General features: G+C 42.1%; 1 protein-coding gene across 1 annotated transcript in view; it reads left to right on the top strand.

The window, feature by feature from the left end:
- Positions 1 to 18,833, top strand: part of ncanb (neurocan b) — a 126,631-nt gene that overhangs the window by 32,512 nt on the left and 75,286 nt on the right. The window contains 8 exon segments of the mRNA XM_063890442.1: positions 6,140 to 6,369; positions 6,454 to 6,622; positions 10,606 to 10,780; positions 13,457 to 13,502; positions 13,504 to 13,585; positions 15,979 to 16,115; positions 16,117 to 16,273; positions 17,768 to 18,601. Coding sequence (XP_063746512.1) covers positions 6,140 to 6,369; positions 6,454 to 6,622; positions 10,606 to 10,780; positions 13,457 to 13,502; positions 13,504 to 13,585; positions 15,979 to 16,115; positions 16,117 to 16,273; positions 17,768 to 18,601 — 1,830 coding nt within the window.

Below are 18,833 nucleotides of genomic sequence, written 5' to 3'. Positions count from 1 at the left end.
GTGTTATTAAAGGTACGCAAGGGAACCCTGGGAAATAGAGGAGGTTGAGAGGGCGAAATGAAACAAGGAAAGAAAGAAAATGCATGGAGATGAGAAATAGAGCACAGTAGAAGAGGGAGCTGCTCAGAGTGAAAGGGATGTTTCTGGGAAAAGATCTTCTGTGAGAGAATGTCAGCATGAAGGCATCATTTCCAAACTCTGCGTGATGTCCGCCTGGCAGACCTGCTGTGCCGAGTCAGGCAACATGAGCGTTTCAGACACACACACACACACACACACACACACACACACACACACACACACACACACACACACACACACACACTGTAAGTTTTCGTCCTAATTTAGGAGTGCGTCTATCTTTGTATATTGGACAGTGTGTGTACTGCTTGTGGGGCAGAAGTCGCTCCACAGCAGGAAAACGCAAGTGATCAAACTCAGCGGAGGAAGAAGGAGGAAATTAGCCCCACCTCATTCAATTTACATTATACAGTGTATATAGCCTCTGATCTGGTCTTTGAAGTGGCCACCCCCAAAGCATATAAATAAGAGTGTGTGTTTTCTATCCCAATCAGATGCCTTTTCCTCCTTTCTTCAATTTGTGGTGCCTCTGTTGCCATGGTTATTTCTGGGGCTTGGGCAAGGGAGCCTCAGCATGCAAGTGAAAGTGGCCGCCACCATATCATAGTATTTTCTTCATGTCCCTTTTTTTTTATTTGTCTTTGTGCATCATCCATGTCTTGTTTAATGGATGCATTTTTCCCCATCCAGCAACAAAACAATAAAGACAGCGAGCAGTTTTGCCAGACCCTCCGCTCGAAAACACAAACAAACCCACTCTTGCTGTTCTTTGTATGTTTTATTCATATCAGATGGCATCAAATGTTTTCACTGCTTCTGAGCTTTTCCCCAAAAATGTTTGCCCAAGTAGTTTAACAGCAACTTCCTGTAATCGTTGGTTTATAATATGACCTTAGGAATGACAGTAGCTCAGTCTTTAGGGATTGTAGGGACTTGGCTTTGGGAACAAAGGTGTCACTGGTTCAAGTCCCAATTGGAGCACAAATATGGACTGTAAACTGGTAGCCTGGGCACTTCCGAGGTGTCCTTGATCAAGGCACTGAACACAGAATGGTTTCCTGGCAGCCTTTTTGTACAGACACTTTTCCATACCAAAAATGCACTGTGTTTGTGCCGAGGATAAATAAAGGGTTTTCTTCTATTTCCTTAAATGTTAGAATAAAACTATTAACTTGCAATACATCAATGTTATGTAGTTTGGTAAAGCCAGACGCTTGTTGTTTGATTTAATGACAGAAGTAAGAAGCATGGCAAGGTCCATTTACTTACGTCAGTTTTATGGGACTTCTGATTTATTACATTTATACCTTTATACCTTTAAACCCACCTGCAGTGCAGTGGTTTGTCTTGCATGAGCTGTCACTTCTTAACATAGTGATCAACTATTACAGCAAGCCTCTGTCAGACACCTCATCCGTCGTGATTTATGACCTACCCACACATCTACACAAACACACATACACACATAATCAGCTGACGTGCAGGCAGCAGGAGTGGAGTTGCTACAACAGGAGAGGATGCACTCCATCAGTCCCGGTAGCTCTTGACTGGCAGTTTGACAGGTCTGATGAGGGCAAATTGACGAATAAGAGGCCTTTATCATCAGAATAACCCATTGCAGGCACCTGGGGAAGAGAAAGAGGGCGACAGAATATGAAAACGAGGGAGAGAACGAGGAAAGATGTTTGCAATTGTGTTCCATTACAGTGAAAATGCCATTGCCGCCCAGGCCTGTGCCTTTCTGCAGCTCTGTGCCAGCCACATAAAGGCTCTCTGACTGTGTTTAATAATTCGAGAGCACCTCTAAAGCAAAGACCGATGGGCAAACGGGGATAATCCTGTAGATGCCACTGTGTGTGATCCAGCAGAAGAAAAAAAGAAGAAACAAGCTATTTATGAAAGACACTGGACACAGGACAAGGTCAATACAACATTGCTTGTTAACATTTAAAAAAGGACCCATAACACTGGCTTGGACTTTACTGTCCAATGAGATTAGCTCTCATGCTTCTAGGACTTTTGTATTGAGCTACAGCATTTCCTCCCCTTTTTTAATCACCCAACACCCAGGTAAACTCTGTTTTAGAAAAGGGTGATAAAAAGCAATATGAAACACAGATAGATATCCAGACAAAAGACAGACTCTGTGGGGTTAAGCTTCTGATAACATTTCCATCTAAATGCAGATTTGATATAGCAGTGGCATTGAGGCCCTCTCTAGTTTACATTCATTACCACAGAGGAGGAGAACAATGTTTCTTGGTTTTGTTTTTTATCACCTGGCCTCCTTTTATAATATAAGAGAAGCCTTTCAAGAGGGGATCTACGATTGATTTCATTTGATTTAGTTGTGCAAATTGCAACACCAGCGAGGAAACAAAGAAAAACATTTGTCCAAAAAAAGTGGACAGAAAGACTGAGAGGTGGGATATGAATGCCATTGTGATTTTAGAGCTTGTTTGGCTTCATTTGTGGCACTGTCTTGCTATTGGCAACATAAGCAGCTTAATGTTACCCAAATGGTGCTTATCCAGGTGGAACCTTGCAAGAAACTGGCAAGCAGATTAAACATTATTGATGCCTCTTAGCCGAAGAATAAATTTGCCTGTGTTTGTTTATAGCAAGCTCTCGGCAAAGTGGTTAGGAAATTGCAGTTTGTTTGTTTTCTAGTACAGAGCATATATGTGTGTGTGTGTGTGTGTGTGTGTGTGTGTGTGTGTGCGTGCGCGTGCTATTGAGAGGGAGGGGCACATGCATGAGTGCTGCATCCTCGAGGGGGATAAAGCAAAGAGAATGACAGCAGGGAGTAAAAACAGATAGCCTCTTATAAAAGATGTGTTCTTTTGTGTGTGTGCGTGTGTAAGCAGAAATGTGTCAATACATCAGTCTTAACACACCCCCCGTTGAATCTCAAAAGTGCCTCTCTACTCTTTCCATCACCTCCTCTTGACTTCTTTTCCACATCGCATCACTCCAATTTCCCCATTACACACAGATTTCAAGCCTTTTCCTTCGTTTGTTTTTTCCTTCACTTGCATCCATCCATCGCTTGGCGCTCACAATCCTACTCTGTGTTATGCTGCAGTCAATTGTACTTGTTTATCTTCCCGGGAGCATCTGTTGTTTCCACTGACAGTGTGAGAGAAAAATACATTGCCAATGCTATCAAGTTATGCAATTTCAAAAGTGAATCAATGTTCCTGTACACCTGTTCCTATTGCAGAGATTTGGGGATAAAATCTGCATTTAGATAACTAGTTTATGATGTGTAACTCACATAATTGTCATTTTTAAAACTGAAAATGTAAATCCAACAAGATATTGCATATTTAGAAATAATGCAATTCATATTAGGTAACCTTGATTAGTTAACAAATTACCTGTAAAAATAATTAACAGTTCAACTCACTGAGAAATATGCTTATTTACTTTCTTGCTGAGAGTTTTATTGGCAGATTGATAAAATTCTCATGATTGTTTAATAAATATGAAGCAAAAGCTAGCAGCCGGTTAGCTTAGCTTAGCCTAGCATATAGACTGGAAATAGGTGAAATCTGCTCACCTTGTTGTGTTCTAAAATCATAATGAGTGACCTAAACGGGGGCAATTATGTGTACTTTGTTTAGAGACAGGTAATAAATAATGGACCGACATGCGACTGATTAAAAAAGCATTCCATTTCACCCTCAACCAAGCGTTTGTTATCCAGAAATGTAGAACTATTCCTTTTAGTAGGATTTTCTTCCTATACAAAAGATATAAAAAATGATACCGGAAACAGATTAGTCATTGTTCACTTTCCATGTTATTTTTCACCTCTCCTTTCCTCTTATCTCGCTGTCTTTGAAAACCTCATTCATTTTGTCTCAGGTCACCTCACTCGACGGGCTGAAGTCCTCTAGAGTGCGAAACGAGAGGCCATTTCAGAGCGCAAATCCTTTCGATGCTGCCATGCCGAGCAACATAGATCAGTGGGTGGGGGGAGTTAAACAAGTAGTGCTTGTCTAAGATGATGATACTGGGGCAAGGGGAAGAAGTGGGTATTTGTGTGTGTCCATGTGTCGGTTGGGAGGAGAAAATGGGATGGGAGGGCTGATGTTAAGCTATCATTGTAGAGCCACTCAAACCCCTAGCTTTAACAACTGTAACGTCAGGAGGGAGCAATGAAAGTAATCCATACATCTGCTATTTATGTGTAGTCAAAGTCACATTAAACGAGGAATAAAGAATGAGGCTTTCAAAGATGAGCATTTGTGTTTAATGTGTGAGGACGTGTGTTTGTTGCTCCGGCAGAAGATAGGTTTTATGTTTTTGCATTTGAAAGCATTCCAGTGCACACATACTCTTAACACACATTGGCAAAATGGGCAATCGTAGAAGAGGTATTGATTTAAAGTTGATCTGAATCATGAAGTGAATTTTTGTATGCATGGCTGAGAGGAAGATCTTATCCTGTAAGAAAAAGAAACAAAACACAGCTTTATCTATAGGCTGAAGATAAACCATAAAAAAACTTTTTCGAGACGAAACATAAATGAAGAACTGAAATGCTCATCTGAAAGCTGGCAGGTGGTTGTACTGCGGGGGAGGAAGAGAGTGGCGGGAGATGCAGAGAAAAATGACAATGAATGATTGAAGGACAGAGAGGTTGAGTGAGTCATGCAGCAGCGTGTCTGCGACCTCTTGAAAAATACTGCCATTTGATCACAGAAAGCAGGAAATGTCCCTTTAGCCTCTAGCGTTTTAACATGCATCCAAACACACAGTAATGAAGCAGGACACACACAAATTGTGCAGTGGAAACTGACGAATCAATCGGCTCATTTTCTCCACCTTTTAACTGGGCCGCCCACCTAGGGAGTGCTTCTTTATGTTCTTTCATTTTTACCCTCTTCTCTTCTTGCTTTCTTTTCTTTTCAGCACAAATGTCATCCTAATATTTGCACAAGAGAAAACAGTCAGGGGCTAGCCAGAGTCACCAGGATCTCTCCTCTGGAGACCATGAGTGTCTGTACTAAATGACATGGTAGTCTATCTAACAGTAACTGAAATATTTTAACCTGGACCAAAATGATGGTTAGTGCTATCCCTTAGAACACAATGCACAAGTAGCTAAAGGATGAGCTTTTTGAAAATGCATGCGTTGATACTGGGCTTTGAGGCAAACCTGGTTAAAAGTAGTGACATTTTTTGCCGGCATTTTCCGTAGTGACTAGAAAGGTTTAGAATCAGAATCAGAATCAGAATCCCTTTATTGGTCCCACAGAGGGGGATAGTAACTGATAAGGGCGTTAGATACGAATCAGATTAGGCTTAACAGGGAAACCTCATTCTCATCCTGTGCACACTGAAGCAGATACAGCTCAGAGATGATAACCTGTATCACTGTTTTGAACGAGTGAAATTCACATCCCCCCTCTCTAATGTAAATGAGCCACTGCTGTCTTTTCAGCCAAGGTGACACAGGATTAGGGTATGTTATAATGATAATGTATGATGTGACTCCCCCATTGTAAATTCACTTCGAAGAAATGATGACAAAGAAAATGCAGTGGAATATTTTGCTGAAAAACCAAAGCTTTCCTGAACGCACGGCACCCTGGATTTATTTATAATGACACCGTTTCTCTCCGTCAGTTGGTTTGATGAAAGTAATATTTGTATCTTAGTGGTGGTGGTGGTGCTTTGAGCTGCAAAGATGTAGTTGGTATTGATCTATCCCATAATGCACATCCAGGTTTGATGTATGGCTTATGAAAGGACTTTTGATATCCTCCTCCACAGTCCTGCCCTGCCTTCCACTGTTCAGCTAGCCCAGTAATGGTTTGTCGGATCAATGTCCGATAATCAGAGCGCCACAGCAAGCCTCTGTTCTTTTCCTTTTACTCCTCAACCAGGAGGATCTGATGGAACAAAGGAACCTTGAAGGAGAGCATGTTTTCTCCAACAAAAAGCAATTCACTCACGACTTCTCATTGTAATGACAAGTAACGTCAAATGGCTTAATTTACAAGGCGGTATTGATTGACTTCTCTTCTTTTGTCTCTGCTCTCGTCAGGTGTAACCGAAGCAGACACTATGGTGAATATGCGGAAGGTGACCCATCAGACCATTAGCGAGGAGATGTCCAAAACTGTTCTCCTCCCTTGCCTCTTCACCCTGCGCCCCGGCGCCAGTTCATCACATGAGCCCCCCCGGATCAAGTGGACCAAGGTCTGGGGCCAAAGGGGCTCTGACGGCCTGCAGAAGGAACAGTCAGTCCTGGTGGCTAAAGACAATGTGGTCAAGGTAAAATAAACTCTGAGTACAACTGTGAAATGTTTGGTGTGCTATATTTGGTCTCATTATACTCCCCTTTCTCTCTTCCTGCAGGTGAAGAAGGCCTTTCAGGGTCGGGTAACGTTGCCTGGTTACAATGAGAACCGCTACAATGCCAGTCTTGCTTTGTCAGGGCTACGCTCTAGTGACTCTGGCCTGTACCGCTGTGAGGTCGTGGTCGGCATCAATGACGAGCAGGACACAGTTCCCCTGGAAGTCACAGGTGAATAAGCTATTTTTTCCTTTCTTATAAAGGCAGCCACTTTAAATTGAAGTCACACATCGGCAGGTTTATGTCAAGCGCAAAACTTGTCACATTTAAAAACATCAGGATATCTGCCTCATTTTATAAAATCAAATCTTACTCGAGTCATAAAATTTTACATTTGCAGCGCTAAATAACTCTGGTGGTTATTATCAAATATCAAATCATTTAAAGGTTTAAACTTACTGAAAGGAGAGCGGTGCATTGCAAACAAACCAGAATATCTGTATCCATATATTATATTGTTAAAAACCCAGCTACAAGTTTGAAGTAAATTTAGGAAACTTAATGTGCCTTTTAATAGAGTAAATGTTAAAGATTCCTTGGGGGAGAAAGCTTTCACCAGCCCAGTCTTTTAACATTTGAGCCGATGGGTTCTGAGTTAATGAAAGTTTAATCGACTTTCTGCCATTACTTCGCGAATAAGCACCCATAGCTGGTCTTGTTTTAACATATTAGAATGTGTTTTTCTGTTCAATTAACACTGGACAGTCTCACCACTAAACTGTTACTGGAATAACGACAGGGGAAGAGCAGGCAAGCAACAATTTGATAATAACCCTACAAACCTCATTATTTCTGTGATTCAGTATCATTTCTCTGCAAATGTTATAGTATCATCAAGGCATGAGTGGGTATATACACAGTAATTATCAGAGTAACCCTCTTAGTTTGGTCCATGTTTTCACCCACACAAATTATTGTCTCCAATCAACACTCCTCTCTTTGGCGGAGCACAGCCCCCCCATTGCTCTCAATGTCTGCCACTAGGAATAATAATGATCCTGTTTTTCATGTCAGGCTAATACAGCCATTAGACCCAGGGTTGTGTACTGTCAGTGTACAACATATGATGATGTGGAGAGGTGAGGGAACTCAAACACATTAAACACCATTGACCTTGGACATTCAGGTGCTGTTCATGCACTGGAAGCCAAATGCTAGGAACCCAGCAGTGTATGCTATTGTCAAATAGTGTTACTCTGACCGCTCTGAATGATTCCGGCTGGTCTTAACTAAATAGACCATTCACAGTCAATTCTGTATCCAGGACACAGGCGTTTGTGGAATTACCAGACTGGCTGGCGGTAGCTCACTGGAGGAGAACCATAATTACCTTTTCAGGTTATTTTAGCTGCAGAACCTTCATCAGATTCTTTCCAGGTCACTCACTATTTTTAATAATAATCTATTACCATAATGACCACAGGGAATCACACGATGCATTATCCACTGTGCACTTCTCTGCCTCATCTTCAAACCCATGCTAGTGTTGCTAACATCAGCTCATAGGCCAAGAAGCGCTTTTCTGTTACCTAGACACAGCACTGGCTACATTGTCTGTCTTTGAGAGTAACACAGATAGCTTCCACTGTATATCAAATATATGAAAGCCTGTTTATGTGTATCTTTGTGTGTTTGCACAGGCCACAATGTCTTTATAATTAACAAGGATGCGGTCCTGTTCTGCAAGCTAGCAGGGCACTTCATCTTACTCCATAGGAGCAGTCTCCATTTAGTGGGCAAGACCCGGCCACAATGCATGGGAGACCAGTGCATCATCCCCATCTTAGCCAATCGATTAACACCGTATGAAAACCACTCCTTCAGAGAGAAACCAATTACATAGCTGGCGAGGAGTAGCCATCTCCAGGGCTTAGTCTTAATTGGCAGTCGCGCTACATGGCAGACCACAGCCGTCCTCACTCTAATTCTACTGAGTGCTTAACGTATTAATTAGCAGGTATTGATGCTGCTCAGCTATATCAATATCATATTAATCCACACTGCTCTTTTCATAGAGTAATTTGCGTGCGCCTGCCTAAGCCCCGATGAGATGTCCTTCCTCTCTTGCCATCTTTTTTCTTAATATCTCCCCTGCTGCCTCTCTCTTACTCATTCCTTGTTTAGTCTTCATTTTCTTTCTTTCTCTTGGCACATATTGACTGGTCAATTGGCTGTGTCCCGACCAATTAGAGAGCAATGCTATTGATAGCGTCGGCCGTTGTTTTTGGTTGAATATGGATGCCCACTTACCTGGAGGGAGGACAATAGATATCGGCACTGCGCATGGTGCAAAGCATGTTATAATAGTTTGAACAACTTCCTCACCAGATAGCAATGTATATCTTTGAAACCTAAACTGTTTCAAAAGCATGAATACAGTATATGCGGTCTATAGTTTGCATATACATGTGTAGATCCCTAACCATTTGTTAACAATAGTGAATCCTTTAGTTTTGTTAGTTCCACAACTTACACACAATGTTATCATACTCTATGTACGCAGATTTAAATATGAACCCATTTTTATTTCAGTTTGCTAAAAAGTCTCCCCATTTTTTTATCGTAGGCTCTACAATGTTAGACCATGTTTTAGGAAACTATGCATAATAGTAGTTGACAGCCGATGTCCTTACTCGGTCGTCATTATCAGAGCTTTGACAATGATTCTACAAATCTGTACAAAAACATGTTCCTCTGCTTTTGAGAAATACTCACAATACCTTTGTATCATTAAAGTTAATCATTTGGTAACTTACACACACAAAAAGTGAGGGAAATTCAAATTTCATATCCTCAAACAAAGTAATTGCTGTGCTGTATAATGCTCTAAATTGTATTACCGGGGGACACCTGCTCAGCAGTGCTATAAAATGGGGCAACATGCAGTCATAAAGCAAATGGCCAAACCACAAGTGGTGCCTTCCTGTTCTTCCCTCTGGAGACTGTGTGGGGATGTGTCAAGATGCAGATGGTAAAAATAGAGGCATGAAGTATTAGGCATTCAACCCTCCTGTGGAATAGGTCTGGGTTTTTCCAAGCTGACAGTAAACCAATTTGTCTATTTGTTGTATACGTATTAGCCAAAGAGTTAGCATCTCTGTTTTGACACAGCCTCCAAGGAAAAAGGATGGAAAATGCGAAAAGAAACCGAGGAAAAAACATAGAACTTCTGCTCCACATTTTTGTGAAAAGTAAGACCAAGACGTCAAACTAGCTAGATGGGGTTGAGGGGAGTGTCTGTTGCTTGTGTGAGATCCAAACACACATGGCCCTGCTTGCTTTTCTACGGCCAAAGCCTGGAGTGCAAATGCTCAAATTGCCATGCAGGACTCCATCTCGCAGGAATCTCTGTCACTTTCCCAGACAAAGCCAGCGAAGATAAAGGAGCTGTGTTAGCAGCCAGATGGCCTCTGGCTTTCAAGTCACTGGATGTTCCTCAGGGGAACAGCACTTTGTGAATGACAGGCAAAGGTGGGAGGTGAGGGAACGTTAGATGGACACTTCTAAAGCGATTCCCTTCCCATTTAAGTGGAATATATAACCCTTTCACAGCTAAAGGAATCGTATCTCACTTTGCCCCCAGTTGATTTTCTTTCCAATTTCCCCCCCCTCACTTATTTGTATTCCTGTCTCCCTCTCACCTTCGTATATTGTCTCTGTGGTGCAATATGTGATGAATCCACTATATGCATCTCATTGAATGCAGCATTCCTCTATTTCTATCTTTGCCTTCTTTGTCTTTCCATCATGACTGCGGCGACAGGCGGTGCTGGCAGAAGGGTGACATTGTGTGTGTACTGTTAAAGCAGAAAAATAAACATCAACACTGTTATTCATGCGCTGTATCCAAGGGCAACATCTCTTTTTCTCTAATGATAAGCCGACCGACTGTCAGATGCAAATGAGATTCCCGTACACAGGTTGCTGAACCTTGAATGCTTCTTTTCCTCCTACACAGAGGGAACAATGTCAGTACATGATGTGGATGTCTAGAAGGCTACATGTGAGCATGTACATCATCATGTTTTAGTGCTTGAAGGTTGTAGTTCATAAATATTACAGGGACCCAGAGGTTGCAGGTCATAAATTCCCACGATTACTTTTCTCGAGCATCCTCCCTTCTTGTTATCACATTGTGTATCTCTTTCTTACAGGTGTTGTATTTCACTACCGGGCCCCTCATGACCGCTACGCCCTGTCCTTTGCTGACGCCAAGAGAGTGTGCGTGGAGAACTCGGCTGTCATCGCAACACCAGGCCAGCTGCAGGCTACCTTTGCTGATGGATATGACAACTGTGATGCTGGTTGGCTGTCTGACCAGACTGTGCGGTGAGTACATAATCAGAATCAGAAACAGATTTTTTGCCAAGTTAGTTGACACATACAAGGAATTTGTTTTAGTGTATATAGTGCTTACATAACGGTGGTGCAATGGCTCAGTCTGTAGGAAACCTTGAGAAGCTTGGAAACGAACGGTCGCCGGACAATAATGTATTTATCCCTACTGTGCATAGTTCCTGTACTGTGTGTGTGTGTGTGTGTGTGTGTGTGTGTGTGTGTGTGTGTGTGTGTGTGTGTGTGTGTGTGTGTGTGTGTGTGTGTGTGTGTGTGTGTGTGTGTGTGTGTGTGTGTGTGTGTGTGTGTGTGTGTGTGTGTGTGTGTGTGTGTGTGTGTGTGTGTGTGTGTGTGTGTGTGTGTATTCAGGGATGGAAGGGGGAAAGAAGGAGATAAATGGAGACAGGGACAGGCTGGGTTGGCATATTATCAGCATGGGTCTCTGGATAGATGTTCAGTTGGTCTGTTGGCTGTTGGAGTCCTTGGATAGGCTGTCTGGAGCTGCGAGACATTCTCATGCTGCCAATAGAAGTCTATTGATTTTTCCCTCCAAGTGTATCCCATCCTCGGGATAAAAAAAGGTTCTTATTTTTCTTCTTAAACTCAGTAAGTGGAATTCAGTTATAAGAACATGAGAAAAAATTATAAGAAATTGAAAAATTAAACGAAATATTTACTCAAAATATAAATATATACTGGAGAATATGAGTCCACAAAAAAACAATTTCAGTACAAATATGGCAAAACACGTATGTGCAGGATAAGAACTTAAAGAGGAAAGCTTTGCCGATTTTAAAGGAATAAGTGTCAAACAGAAATGTATAAAAAGTTTATAAAAAATATACTGACTGTGCGTTCCTCTACAGTGTCGGGTCCAAAAGTTACATTTTGTTGGAATAACTGTCAAGAGGGCAATCTTCACTGTCACTATGGTTACAACTGCAATGCAGATCAGTGTCTCTATACTGGAGTCAGTGAAAATAATTATAAGGCCAGTAGAAATGTTGGCCTCTACAGTTTCAAAATGCTGTGAGATGATCACTTCTTTTTTCTTTAATGATAACAACACATTATAAGATCCGTGAGAACACAATGTCTATAGTCCCCCGATAATCACTTCCAATGCAGCTGCATCTGAATACCCTGCTTTACATAGCAATTATCCGTCTTCTCAAAGTAACAAGGTTTGCTGGCAGGTCTTGTTTATTCGACCAGGCTGCTATTTTAAAATCTCCGTTTCAGCCTTATAGTTTTGATAATTTGCCACTTGATCAAACATTGTAACAAAAATAAATGCACTCTGCTGCTCAGAATATGTCTCAAAACAGAGAACAAAGTGTGCAAGCCATTTTGATCTTTTATATAGACACTAAACTGTGCAAAATAATTGGGTCTGATTGCTTGTTTCCACACTGTAAATGCAGTTAACTACATCTGCCCCCTCTGAGCTGTCTGTCAGGCATCTGCTGGTGCTTCAGCCTGCCAGTTTCCATAAAGTCCCTCACCATCATCAGTCAGACGCCGTCTCAACCGCTCTCCAGCTCTAATTTTTTATTTCTGTTGCTCCAGTTGCCAGGCAGATTTACTGTTGTCTTCCTGACACTTTTTTCACAACGTTCCTGCGGCGCTGCTTCCTTCTCCTGTTTCTTCCTCTCTTTCCGTCCTACGTTCCTGTTGTTTTCACTTGGGAGTTATCTAATTGGTCTAAATCCAGGAGGCTCTGGATGCACATCAGCCAAAAGGGAAGTTTCCAATTAATACGGTGGAGAAAATACAGACATCAGCCTTCGCTTCATCAGCCACCAAGCAGAAAGACACTGGCTGAGGCCCGAGAAACTGCAAGACTTAGTTCTCTTATTTTTACTGAAAACAAGTCGCTTTATGGTTCTGTGCAGGCATGTGTGTCTTATTTAGTGTGTGTGTGTTCGTGCATCTGTGTTTATGTCTGTTCCTTATACTTCAGAAGTCCCTGTATGCCCGGTGTAATCTTTTAATCAGCCTCTTTCCCTGTTCTCTGGTGCTGCTGGAATCAATGTTCTTGTGGAATAATTGCTCAGTTGGAGCCTGAATATAGATCGTTGTTCTCTCAGCCCCACCGGCATGCCAAACCACTGAAGGAATTCCTGATTATTTTAACCTCTCCTTGACTTCCCGCCTCTACCTACCTTTCCCTCTCTCTCTAAATCTGTAGCGTTACTGGAATTGTGATGTTGCCAGAGCATTAAACACATTTCAAAACAATTTGAAGTAAAATGGTAGAGTACACTGTGAAACCCACACTGCAGGCAGAATAATTAAAGGCAGCGGGTTACTGTATGTATTGAATTGCTTTCCAATTGTTATCCTGCAGTTGTTGTGACATGTAATGAATGTTTCTGTATAACTGGCTCTGGCATTACATCCAGTTTCAGGAAGATATTTATATTTAGTTTTTATTCTTCTTTTTTGTTTTGCAAATCTCTGGGAGTAACATATACTTAAACCCATTGTATTTAGAGCAGGAGATGATGAAAGTGCAGTTCAGATTTTATATTATTGTGTATGCGTGTGACTCGTCCCCAGGGAAGCAAGTTTGTGTGTGGCTGCTTTTTTTCCTTGCCAAGCTAAATTATTCTTTCTCTCTCTCTCTCTCTCTCTCTGTCTGTCCCCGTCCCTTGGATTTCTCTGCAGGTATCCCATCCAGTCACCACGGCCCGGTTGCTATGGCGATCGCGAAGGACTCACCTGGAGTCCGTAACTACGGCGATAGGTCCCCCGATGAGCTGTTTGATGTCTACTGCTTTGCTAAGCAGCTTCACGGTAGGGGTCAGGAGCTTCAACCATACATTTGGGTTTAGTCATGCAGGGGTGCACAAAGCTGAGGGTTTGCAGCTGGAGAGCTCTGCGACCAGGACTCAGAATTGTGTTAGCACAGGGCAGCATGAGACAGAGTTTGTGTACGAGGTAGACAACAATGAATCCAGATGTCATGTTACAACCTTATTTAGGCAAAATGTGCAACAAGTGTGTCAGTTGTGTTATCCCTGAACTTTACTTTTGCTTTTACTTTAATTGCTTTAAAGTAATACACAAAGATTAGCTTGTATGCTAACCAGTAAAAGGGTGGCATATTTATCCATATGAGGAACAGTGCTGGTCCTTCATTTCCATGTGTACTACAGGGATCACCAACTTGTTTACCTTTCACATAGAGCTTTAGCCTTAGTCTGTTAGCACCTGATCAACTTTAATAGAAATGACCTGGACCCCCTCCTCATACACTGTATCCAGTTCTCTATATAAATCCATGATGAATGCAGGCATTATGAAAATCAGATCCATCAACGTTCAAAATCTGAACAATTTTAATTAGTTATGTATTTCCACCCACGTTTGGGAAAGGAGGATGACGATGCATATTGAATGTAATCACTTTCTACATAAGGTCTGTGTTTTCCTGTGTGTTGTACTAAATCACTCCGCTGTGCATCCGTTAGGGTTATTCACATCAGCAACTGAAGGTTCTGGTTGCTTTCCTCTCTCCTTAGATATGTCAAATTAGTGATTGAACCCTGCAGGCTCATTCCACTGCCGCTATTACATGAGCTACAACTGTTTACTCGAGCCATCACTGCTGTCATGGATGTTTCACATAAAAACAGTGGAGGTGCTGCAATACATGATTTGTCATATTTGCAATATTCCAAAGAACAATAAGTGCAGCAGGTTTTTTTTCAACTCCAATCACTCACACTACAGGGACTAGTCTATCTGGGTAGCTTGTTTTGAGGTGGTAAAAGCAGGACTAACAGTCACAGGAGTAAGAGGAATATACATTTTCTGTATGTGACTGAGATGAGCACAGAAGATTGCATGACCCCCTGTTGACATTGTATCCAACAGTTCACAATTTCATTGAGTGAAATAAACAACCTGATTGAAAAGATCGGCGGGTAATTTTCTTTAATCAAACTCAAATTATGAGATGATACATAGCAGGTGTTTTCTCTCTTATTCTGTAAAGAAAACAACAACACTAGAAACTGAGTTTAAAAGCTCTGTTTTCCTATAGACAACAATGTACTGCAGACTTTACATATCTCTACATCCCAATATATCTCAGCATGGTTTGGTTTCTGTATCAGATTTCTTTTAAGGTAGTCAATTAGAGTTTCAGAAATACAGTATGGACAAAAATGAATGTAACTGAGTTAAAGTTGTTCAATATACCTTAATGTATTTTGAATGATCGACCTTAGAGTGTAAGTCCCAACGATGAAATGATTTGCCTTTGGTGGACAAAGGTCACTGTGACCTCTAACCGCAGCAAAGGAGTTTATACGTTAAATAGGACTGTTTTACACATTAGTATAAATTGGCAGCTTTTTTCCTTCATCTTCAAGCCTTCCTCAAACATCTCCTCTCACATTTAGTCCACTTCTGGCTCTTTATTCTTTCATGTTGCTCGCTTCTTCACCCTTTACCTCTCCTTATCAGTTCAATAAATCAGCCGCACATAAATCTCCTGGATCCTCACGTCAAGCTTCATCAGTTCTCCGCTCCTCATTCCCACAGTCCACTCCTCCAGCTCATATTTTTTCAACACAAGCTGAGCTGCCAGTGGATCTTCTGATCATATAATTTCATTTGTGCTGCGCCTACATCGTGGTCCTCTTGAGTTCTCCCTGTTGGGCCTTTTTGTTGCATCTCTATTTTATCCACATCAAAACCCCCTTTCCCTTAAGCTTCTCCTTTCCTCTTCTCCTTCAGTCGCTGTCTGTGTACGTGTTTTTCTCTTAGATGTTTCTTTGCAACTGTTTTTATATAGTCTGTTCACAAAAAAACTACTACTACTACTACTACTTTTACCTCAAAAATGTGTATGCAAAGTGCATTCTGATGCAGAGCAAGTACATCTTTTATCACACCACACCACAAGTTCTCACCTCTCATTACATCGGAAAATTTGTATAAGAAGATTAAGTAATTGATAGAACTAACTTCCTTTAAACTAAAAGAAGACGCACACATAATATAAAAAAGCTAGAGACTCAAATGTTGTTACATAGTGTTTTAAAACTAAACAAACCCCAAAAAATTCATTCAAAAGCAGTCATAAGCCATCTTAATAAACACGATGTTAGTCTGAGTGCTGAAATGTCTCCAGAGTCACACTAACACACATATCTCTCTTCTCCTTCATTTCCTCCCAGGTGAAGTCTTCCACTCTACTGTGACAGAGAAGCTGGGCCTGGCCACAGCCTCCACCCACTGCCATTCTCTGGGAGCCCAGCTGGCCACCGTCGGGCAGCTGTACCTCGCCTGGCAGGCCGGACTGGACCAGTGCGACCCCTGGCTGGCTCGCCGACGGCAGCGCCCGCTACCCTATCAACGTCCCGCGGAAGAACTGCGGCGGAGACGAGCCCGGCGTACGGACCGTCTACAACAACCCCGACCGCACCGGCTTCCCGGACACCACAGCTCTGTACGACGCCTACTGCTACCGAGGTAACGGCCCAATCTCTGTGTTGATAAAATTGATGATGCACCATCATTGTGGTAATTGCCATGGCAACGACAGAGGAGTCTGGGGACATGCTTTCCATTCTGGTTTTTAATTAGCACCACATGTTTGTGTCACACATGAAGTACTTGCAAAGAGATTTGTGTGACATTTGGGGGGGCCCTGATGGATTTGAAGGCTTGTACTGTATGTTGTGTGTAGTGAACCCTGAAAGAGGGAGAGAACAACAGAGAGAGGACAGAGAGGAAGAGGGAAGTGAGATAGAAAAGAAGAGAAGAGCAGGAGTGTGAAAGAGTCCAACAGGGGTTTGCAGTGACTCTGTGCCTGACCTTGTCTTTTATCATGTGCCAACTGAGACTGAATTAAGTTAGTTTCATCCGTTCTTTGGAACAACTTCACACCCCATTCTGTTTACTGTTGTTGTTTATTTACAGCATTCTTCCACAGTCATAATATGCCTCTGGGGCAGCCGCCTTGGTGTTGACATAGAAGGTTTGCGAGTAGTTAATGTAGGCAAAAAAACAACCTTGGCTTGTTTTAGAAAAAGTTATGTAGTGTCACATGATATATTGAGGTCACTCAGAACAACTGAGCTTTTGGTTTGACTCCAGACACTAATAGTTCCTCCTGGGGAAAAGCCCAGGATTTTTGACCACCTACCTGACCCCTCCCATCCTTAGCAGAGTCTGAGGCTCTTTATACTATACATATTGCTCTATTGAAGAAACAGATGGTTAGTATTGGGATTAGTTTAGCTGACAAATAAGGCATCTGTTAGCATCTGCATGAGAGCTTTCAAGTGTCTCCAATATGGTCTCCAACCCATTAAACTGCTCATGGCATCCTGGAAGTGAAACCAGGCTGGTATTTTGAATATTATCACCCCTGTGATTTTGCCTAATTTTGCCTAATTTTGCCTTTCTGGCTTCTATTGATTGAAGCAGAGTAAAATTTGACATTTGTATTTTTAGAGACAGGAAAATAAAGGTGGCAATTCCAGCTCTCCCAAATTTTCATTGAACAAAAACATCTGCATAACCCAATAATTTAAAATAAACAATAACAGCATGAGAGCGGAGACACAGTGCATTTGTCCAAACAAAACGTTGATGAATGAACCTCGACATTGCACCAAAGCTGTGTGCACATTTACATTAATATTTAAAACTAATTATGTTTTTCAGAAAGCTGAAAGTAGATAAAAATTGTAATATGTTTTGCTTAAAGCATCAATGTGGCTCATGCAAATAATATTGTCGATACAATCTTTTGAACACAATATATGCATGTTTGTTAATTTGAAAATGATTGGATTTCATGGAAGAAAAATCAGAGCCACATGTGGTACAACTTTATCAGCCAAACGACGCGCAGCATGCTCTGAATTTAATATAGTTTGAGAAGCTATGACAAGGAGGTGAGCGGTAAAGATGAGCAGATTACGTCAGGTGAAAAACTGTCACTGTTGTGTGTTGCAGCCCACCAGACAGAGGGGGTCCAGGCTTTGGAGGCGCAGGCTTTGTACCAGGCACCCGACCCAGCCACTGAGGCCATCTCTCCAGTCACTGAAGCTCAGCGTAGTGCCCCTTTTTCCAAAACCTCCACCTGGACTGGCCTGGTTGACTTGGACAACGCAGGAGTCCACTCCATTGCTGGGAACAACGACTCCTCTGAGATCTCTGATGAGCATGTAGTCATCCATTTAAGGCAGGAGGAGAGCTGGAATGAAAAACCGGCGAGCCAACTGAGCCAGGAGGAGTCCGACAGCCCAAAGAGCAGCAGCGCCATGAGCCTTCCAGACCAGGAGCACCACGGAGGTTCTGCTCATGAAGAAGAAGATGGTGGCTTTTTTAGTTTATCTGACACCCCAACGTTATCCTCCATAGCTTTTTCCACTCCCCAGTCGCAGACTAGTAACAGTGTGTTGGCTGAGTTTGTGAACACTCTGGTAAGGCCCTTTAGGTATTTGACAGGAGGAAAGAAGGGGGAGGAAAAGAGGCTTTCTGTGCTTCAAGAAAAAGAAGGGGAGAACCAGACACAGAGTGAAGCATCCAGTAGCAACCTAAGTATACAGAAACCTATTGGAAACAAGGGCAGCATAGACAATGCTATTCTGGAGCACAGGAGTTTTTCCTTGAGGACTCCCGCCACTGGACTACAGGCTCCAGAGGAAGGTCTGTCTGAGCAGGAGAAAGAGGTGATGCCACTGGTCCGGTTAGTGCCTGCAGTCCAAAAAGATGATACCACCACCCAGCCCGGAGAAAAAGCCTCCAGCACGTCTTCTAACAACCCTCCATCCAGCAACAGTTACGGTATGAAAAAATAGATTGTATCTGTGTGTGTCTGTTGTTTCACCTTTCAACCTTTTGAACTCATAACTGAGTATGAAATTGAAATATAAATGAGGGTAAATTGAAAAGAGAAGCCTGGTGTATTTACATGTCGCTGGTGAATGTAAGATCTGTTTATGTTACGGTTTTTAAGCAGTATCATGCTCTCTATTCCACTCTCTCTTCTTTTCCCTCGAGTATGCTATAATGTATT

Source organism: Eleginops maclovinus, chromosome 9 (assembly GCF_036324505.1).
Source record: "Eleginops maclovinus isolate JMC-PN-2008 ecotype Puerto Natales chromosome 9, JC_Emac_rtc_rv5, whole genome shotgun sequence".
NCBI classification, from domain to species: Eukaryota; Metazoa; Chordata; class Actinopteri; order Perciformes; family Eleginopidae; genus Eleginops; species Eleginops maclovinus.
Note: the sequence above shows the minus strand (reverse complement) of the source record. Positions and strands in the feature narration are given on the sequence as shown.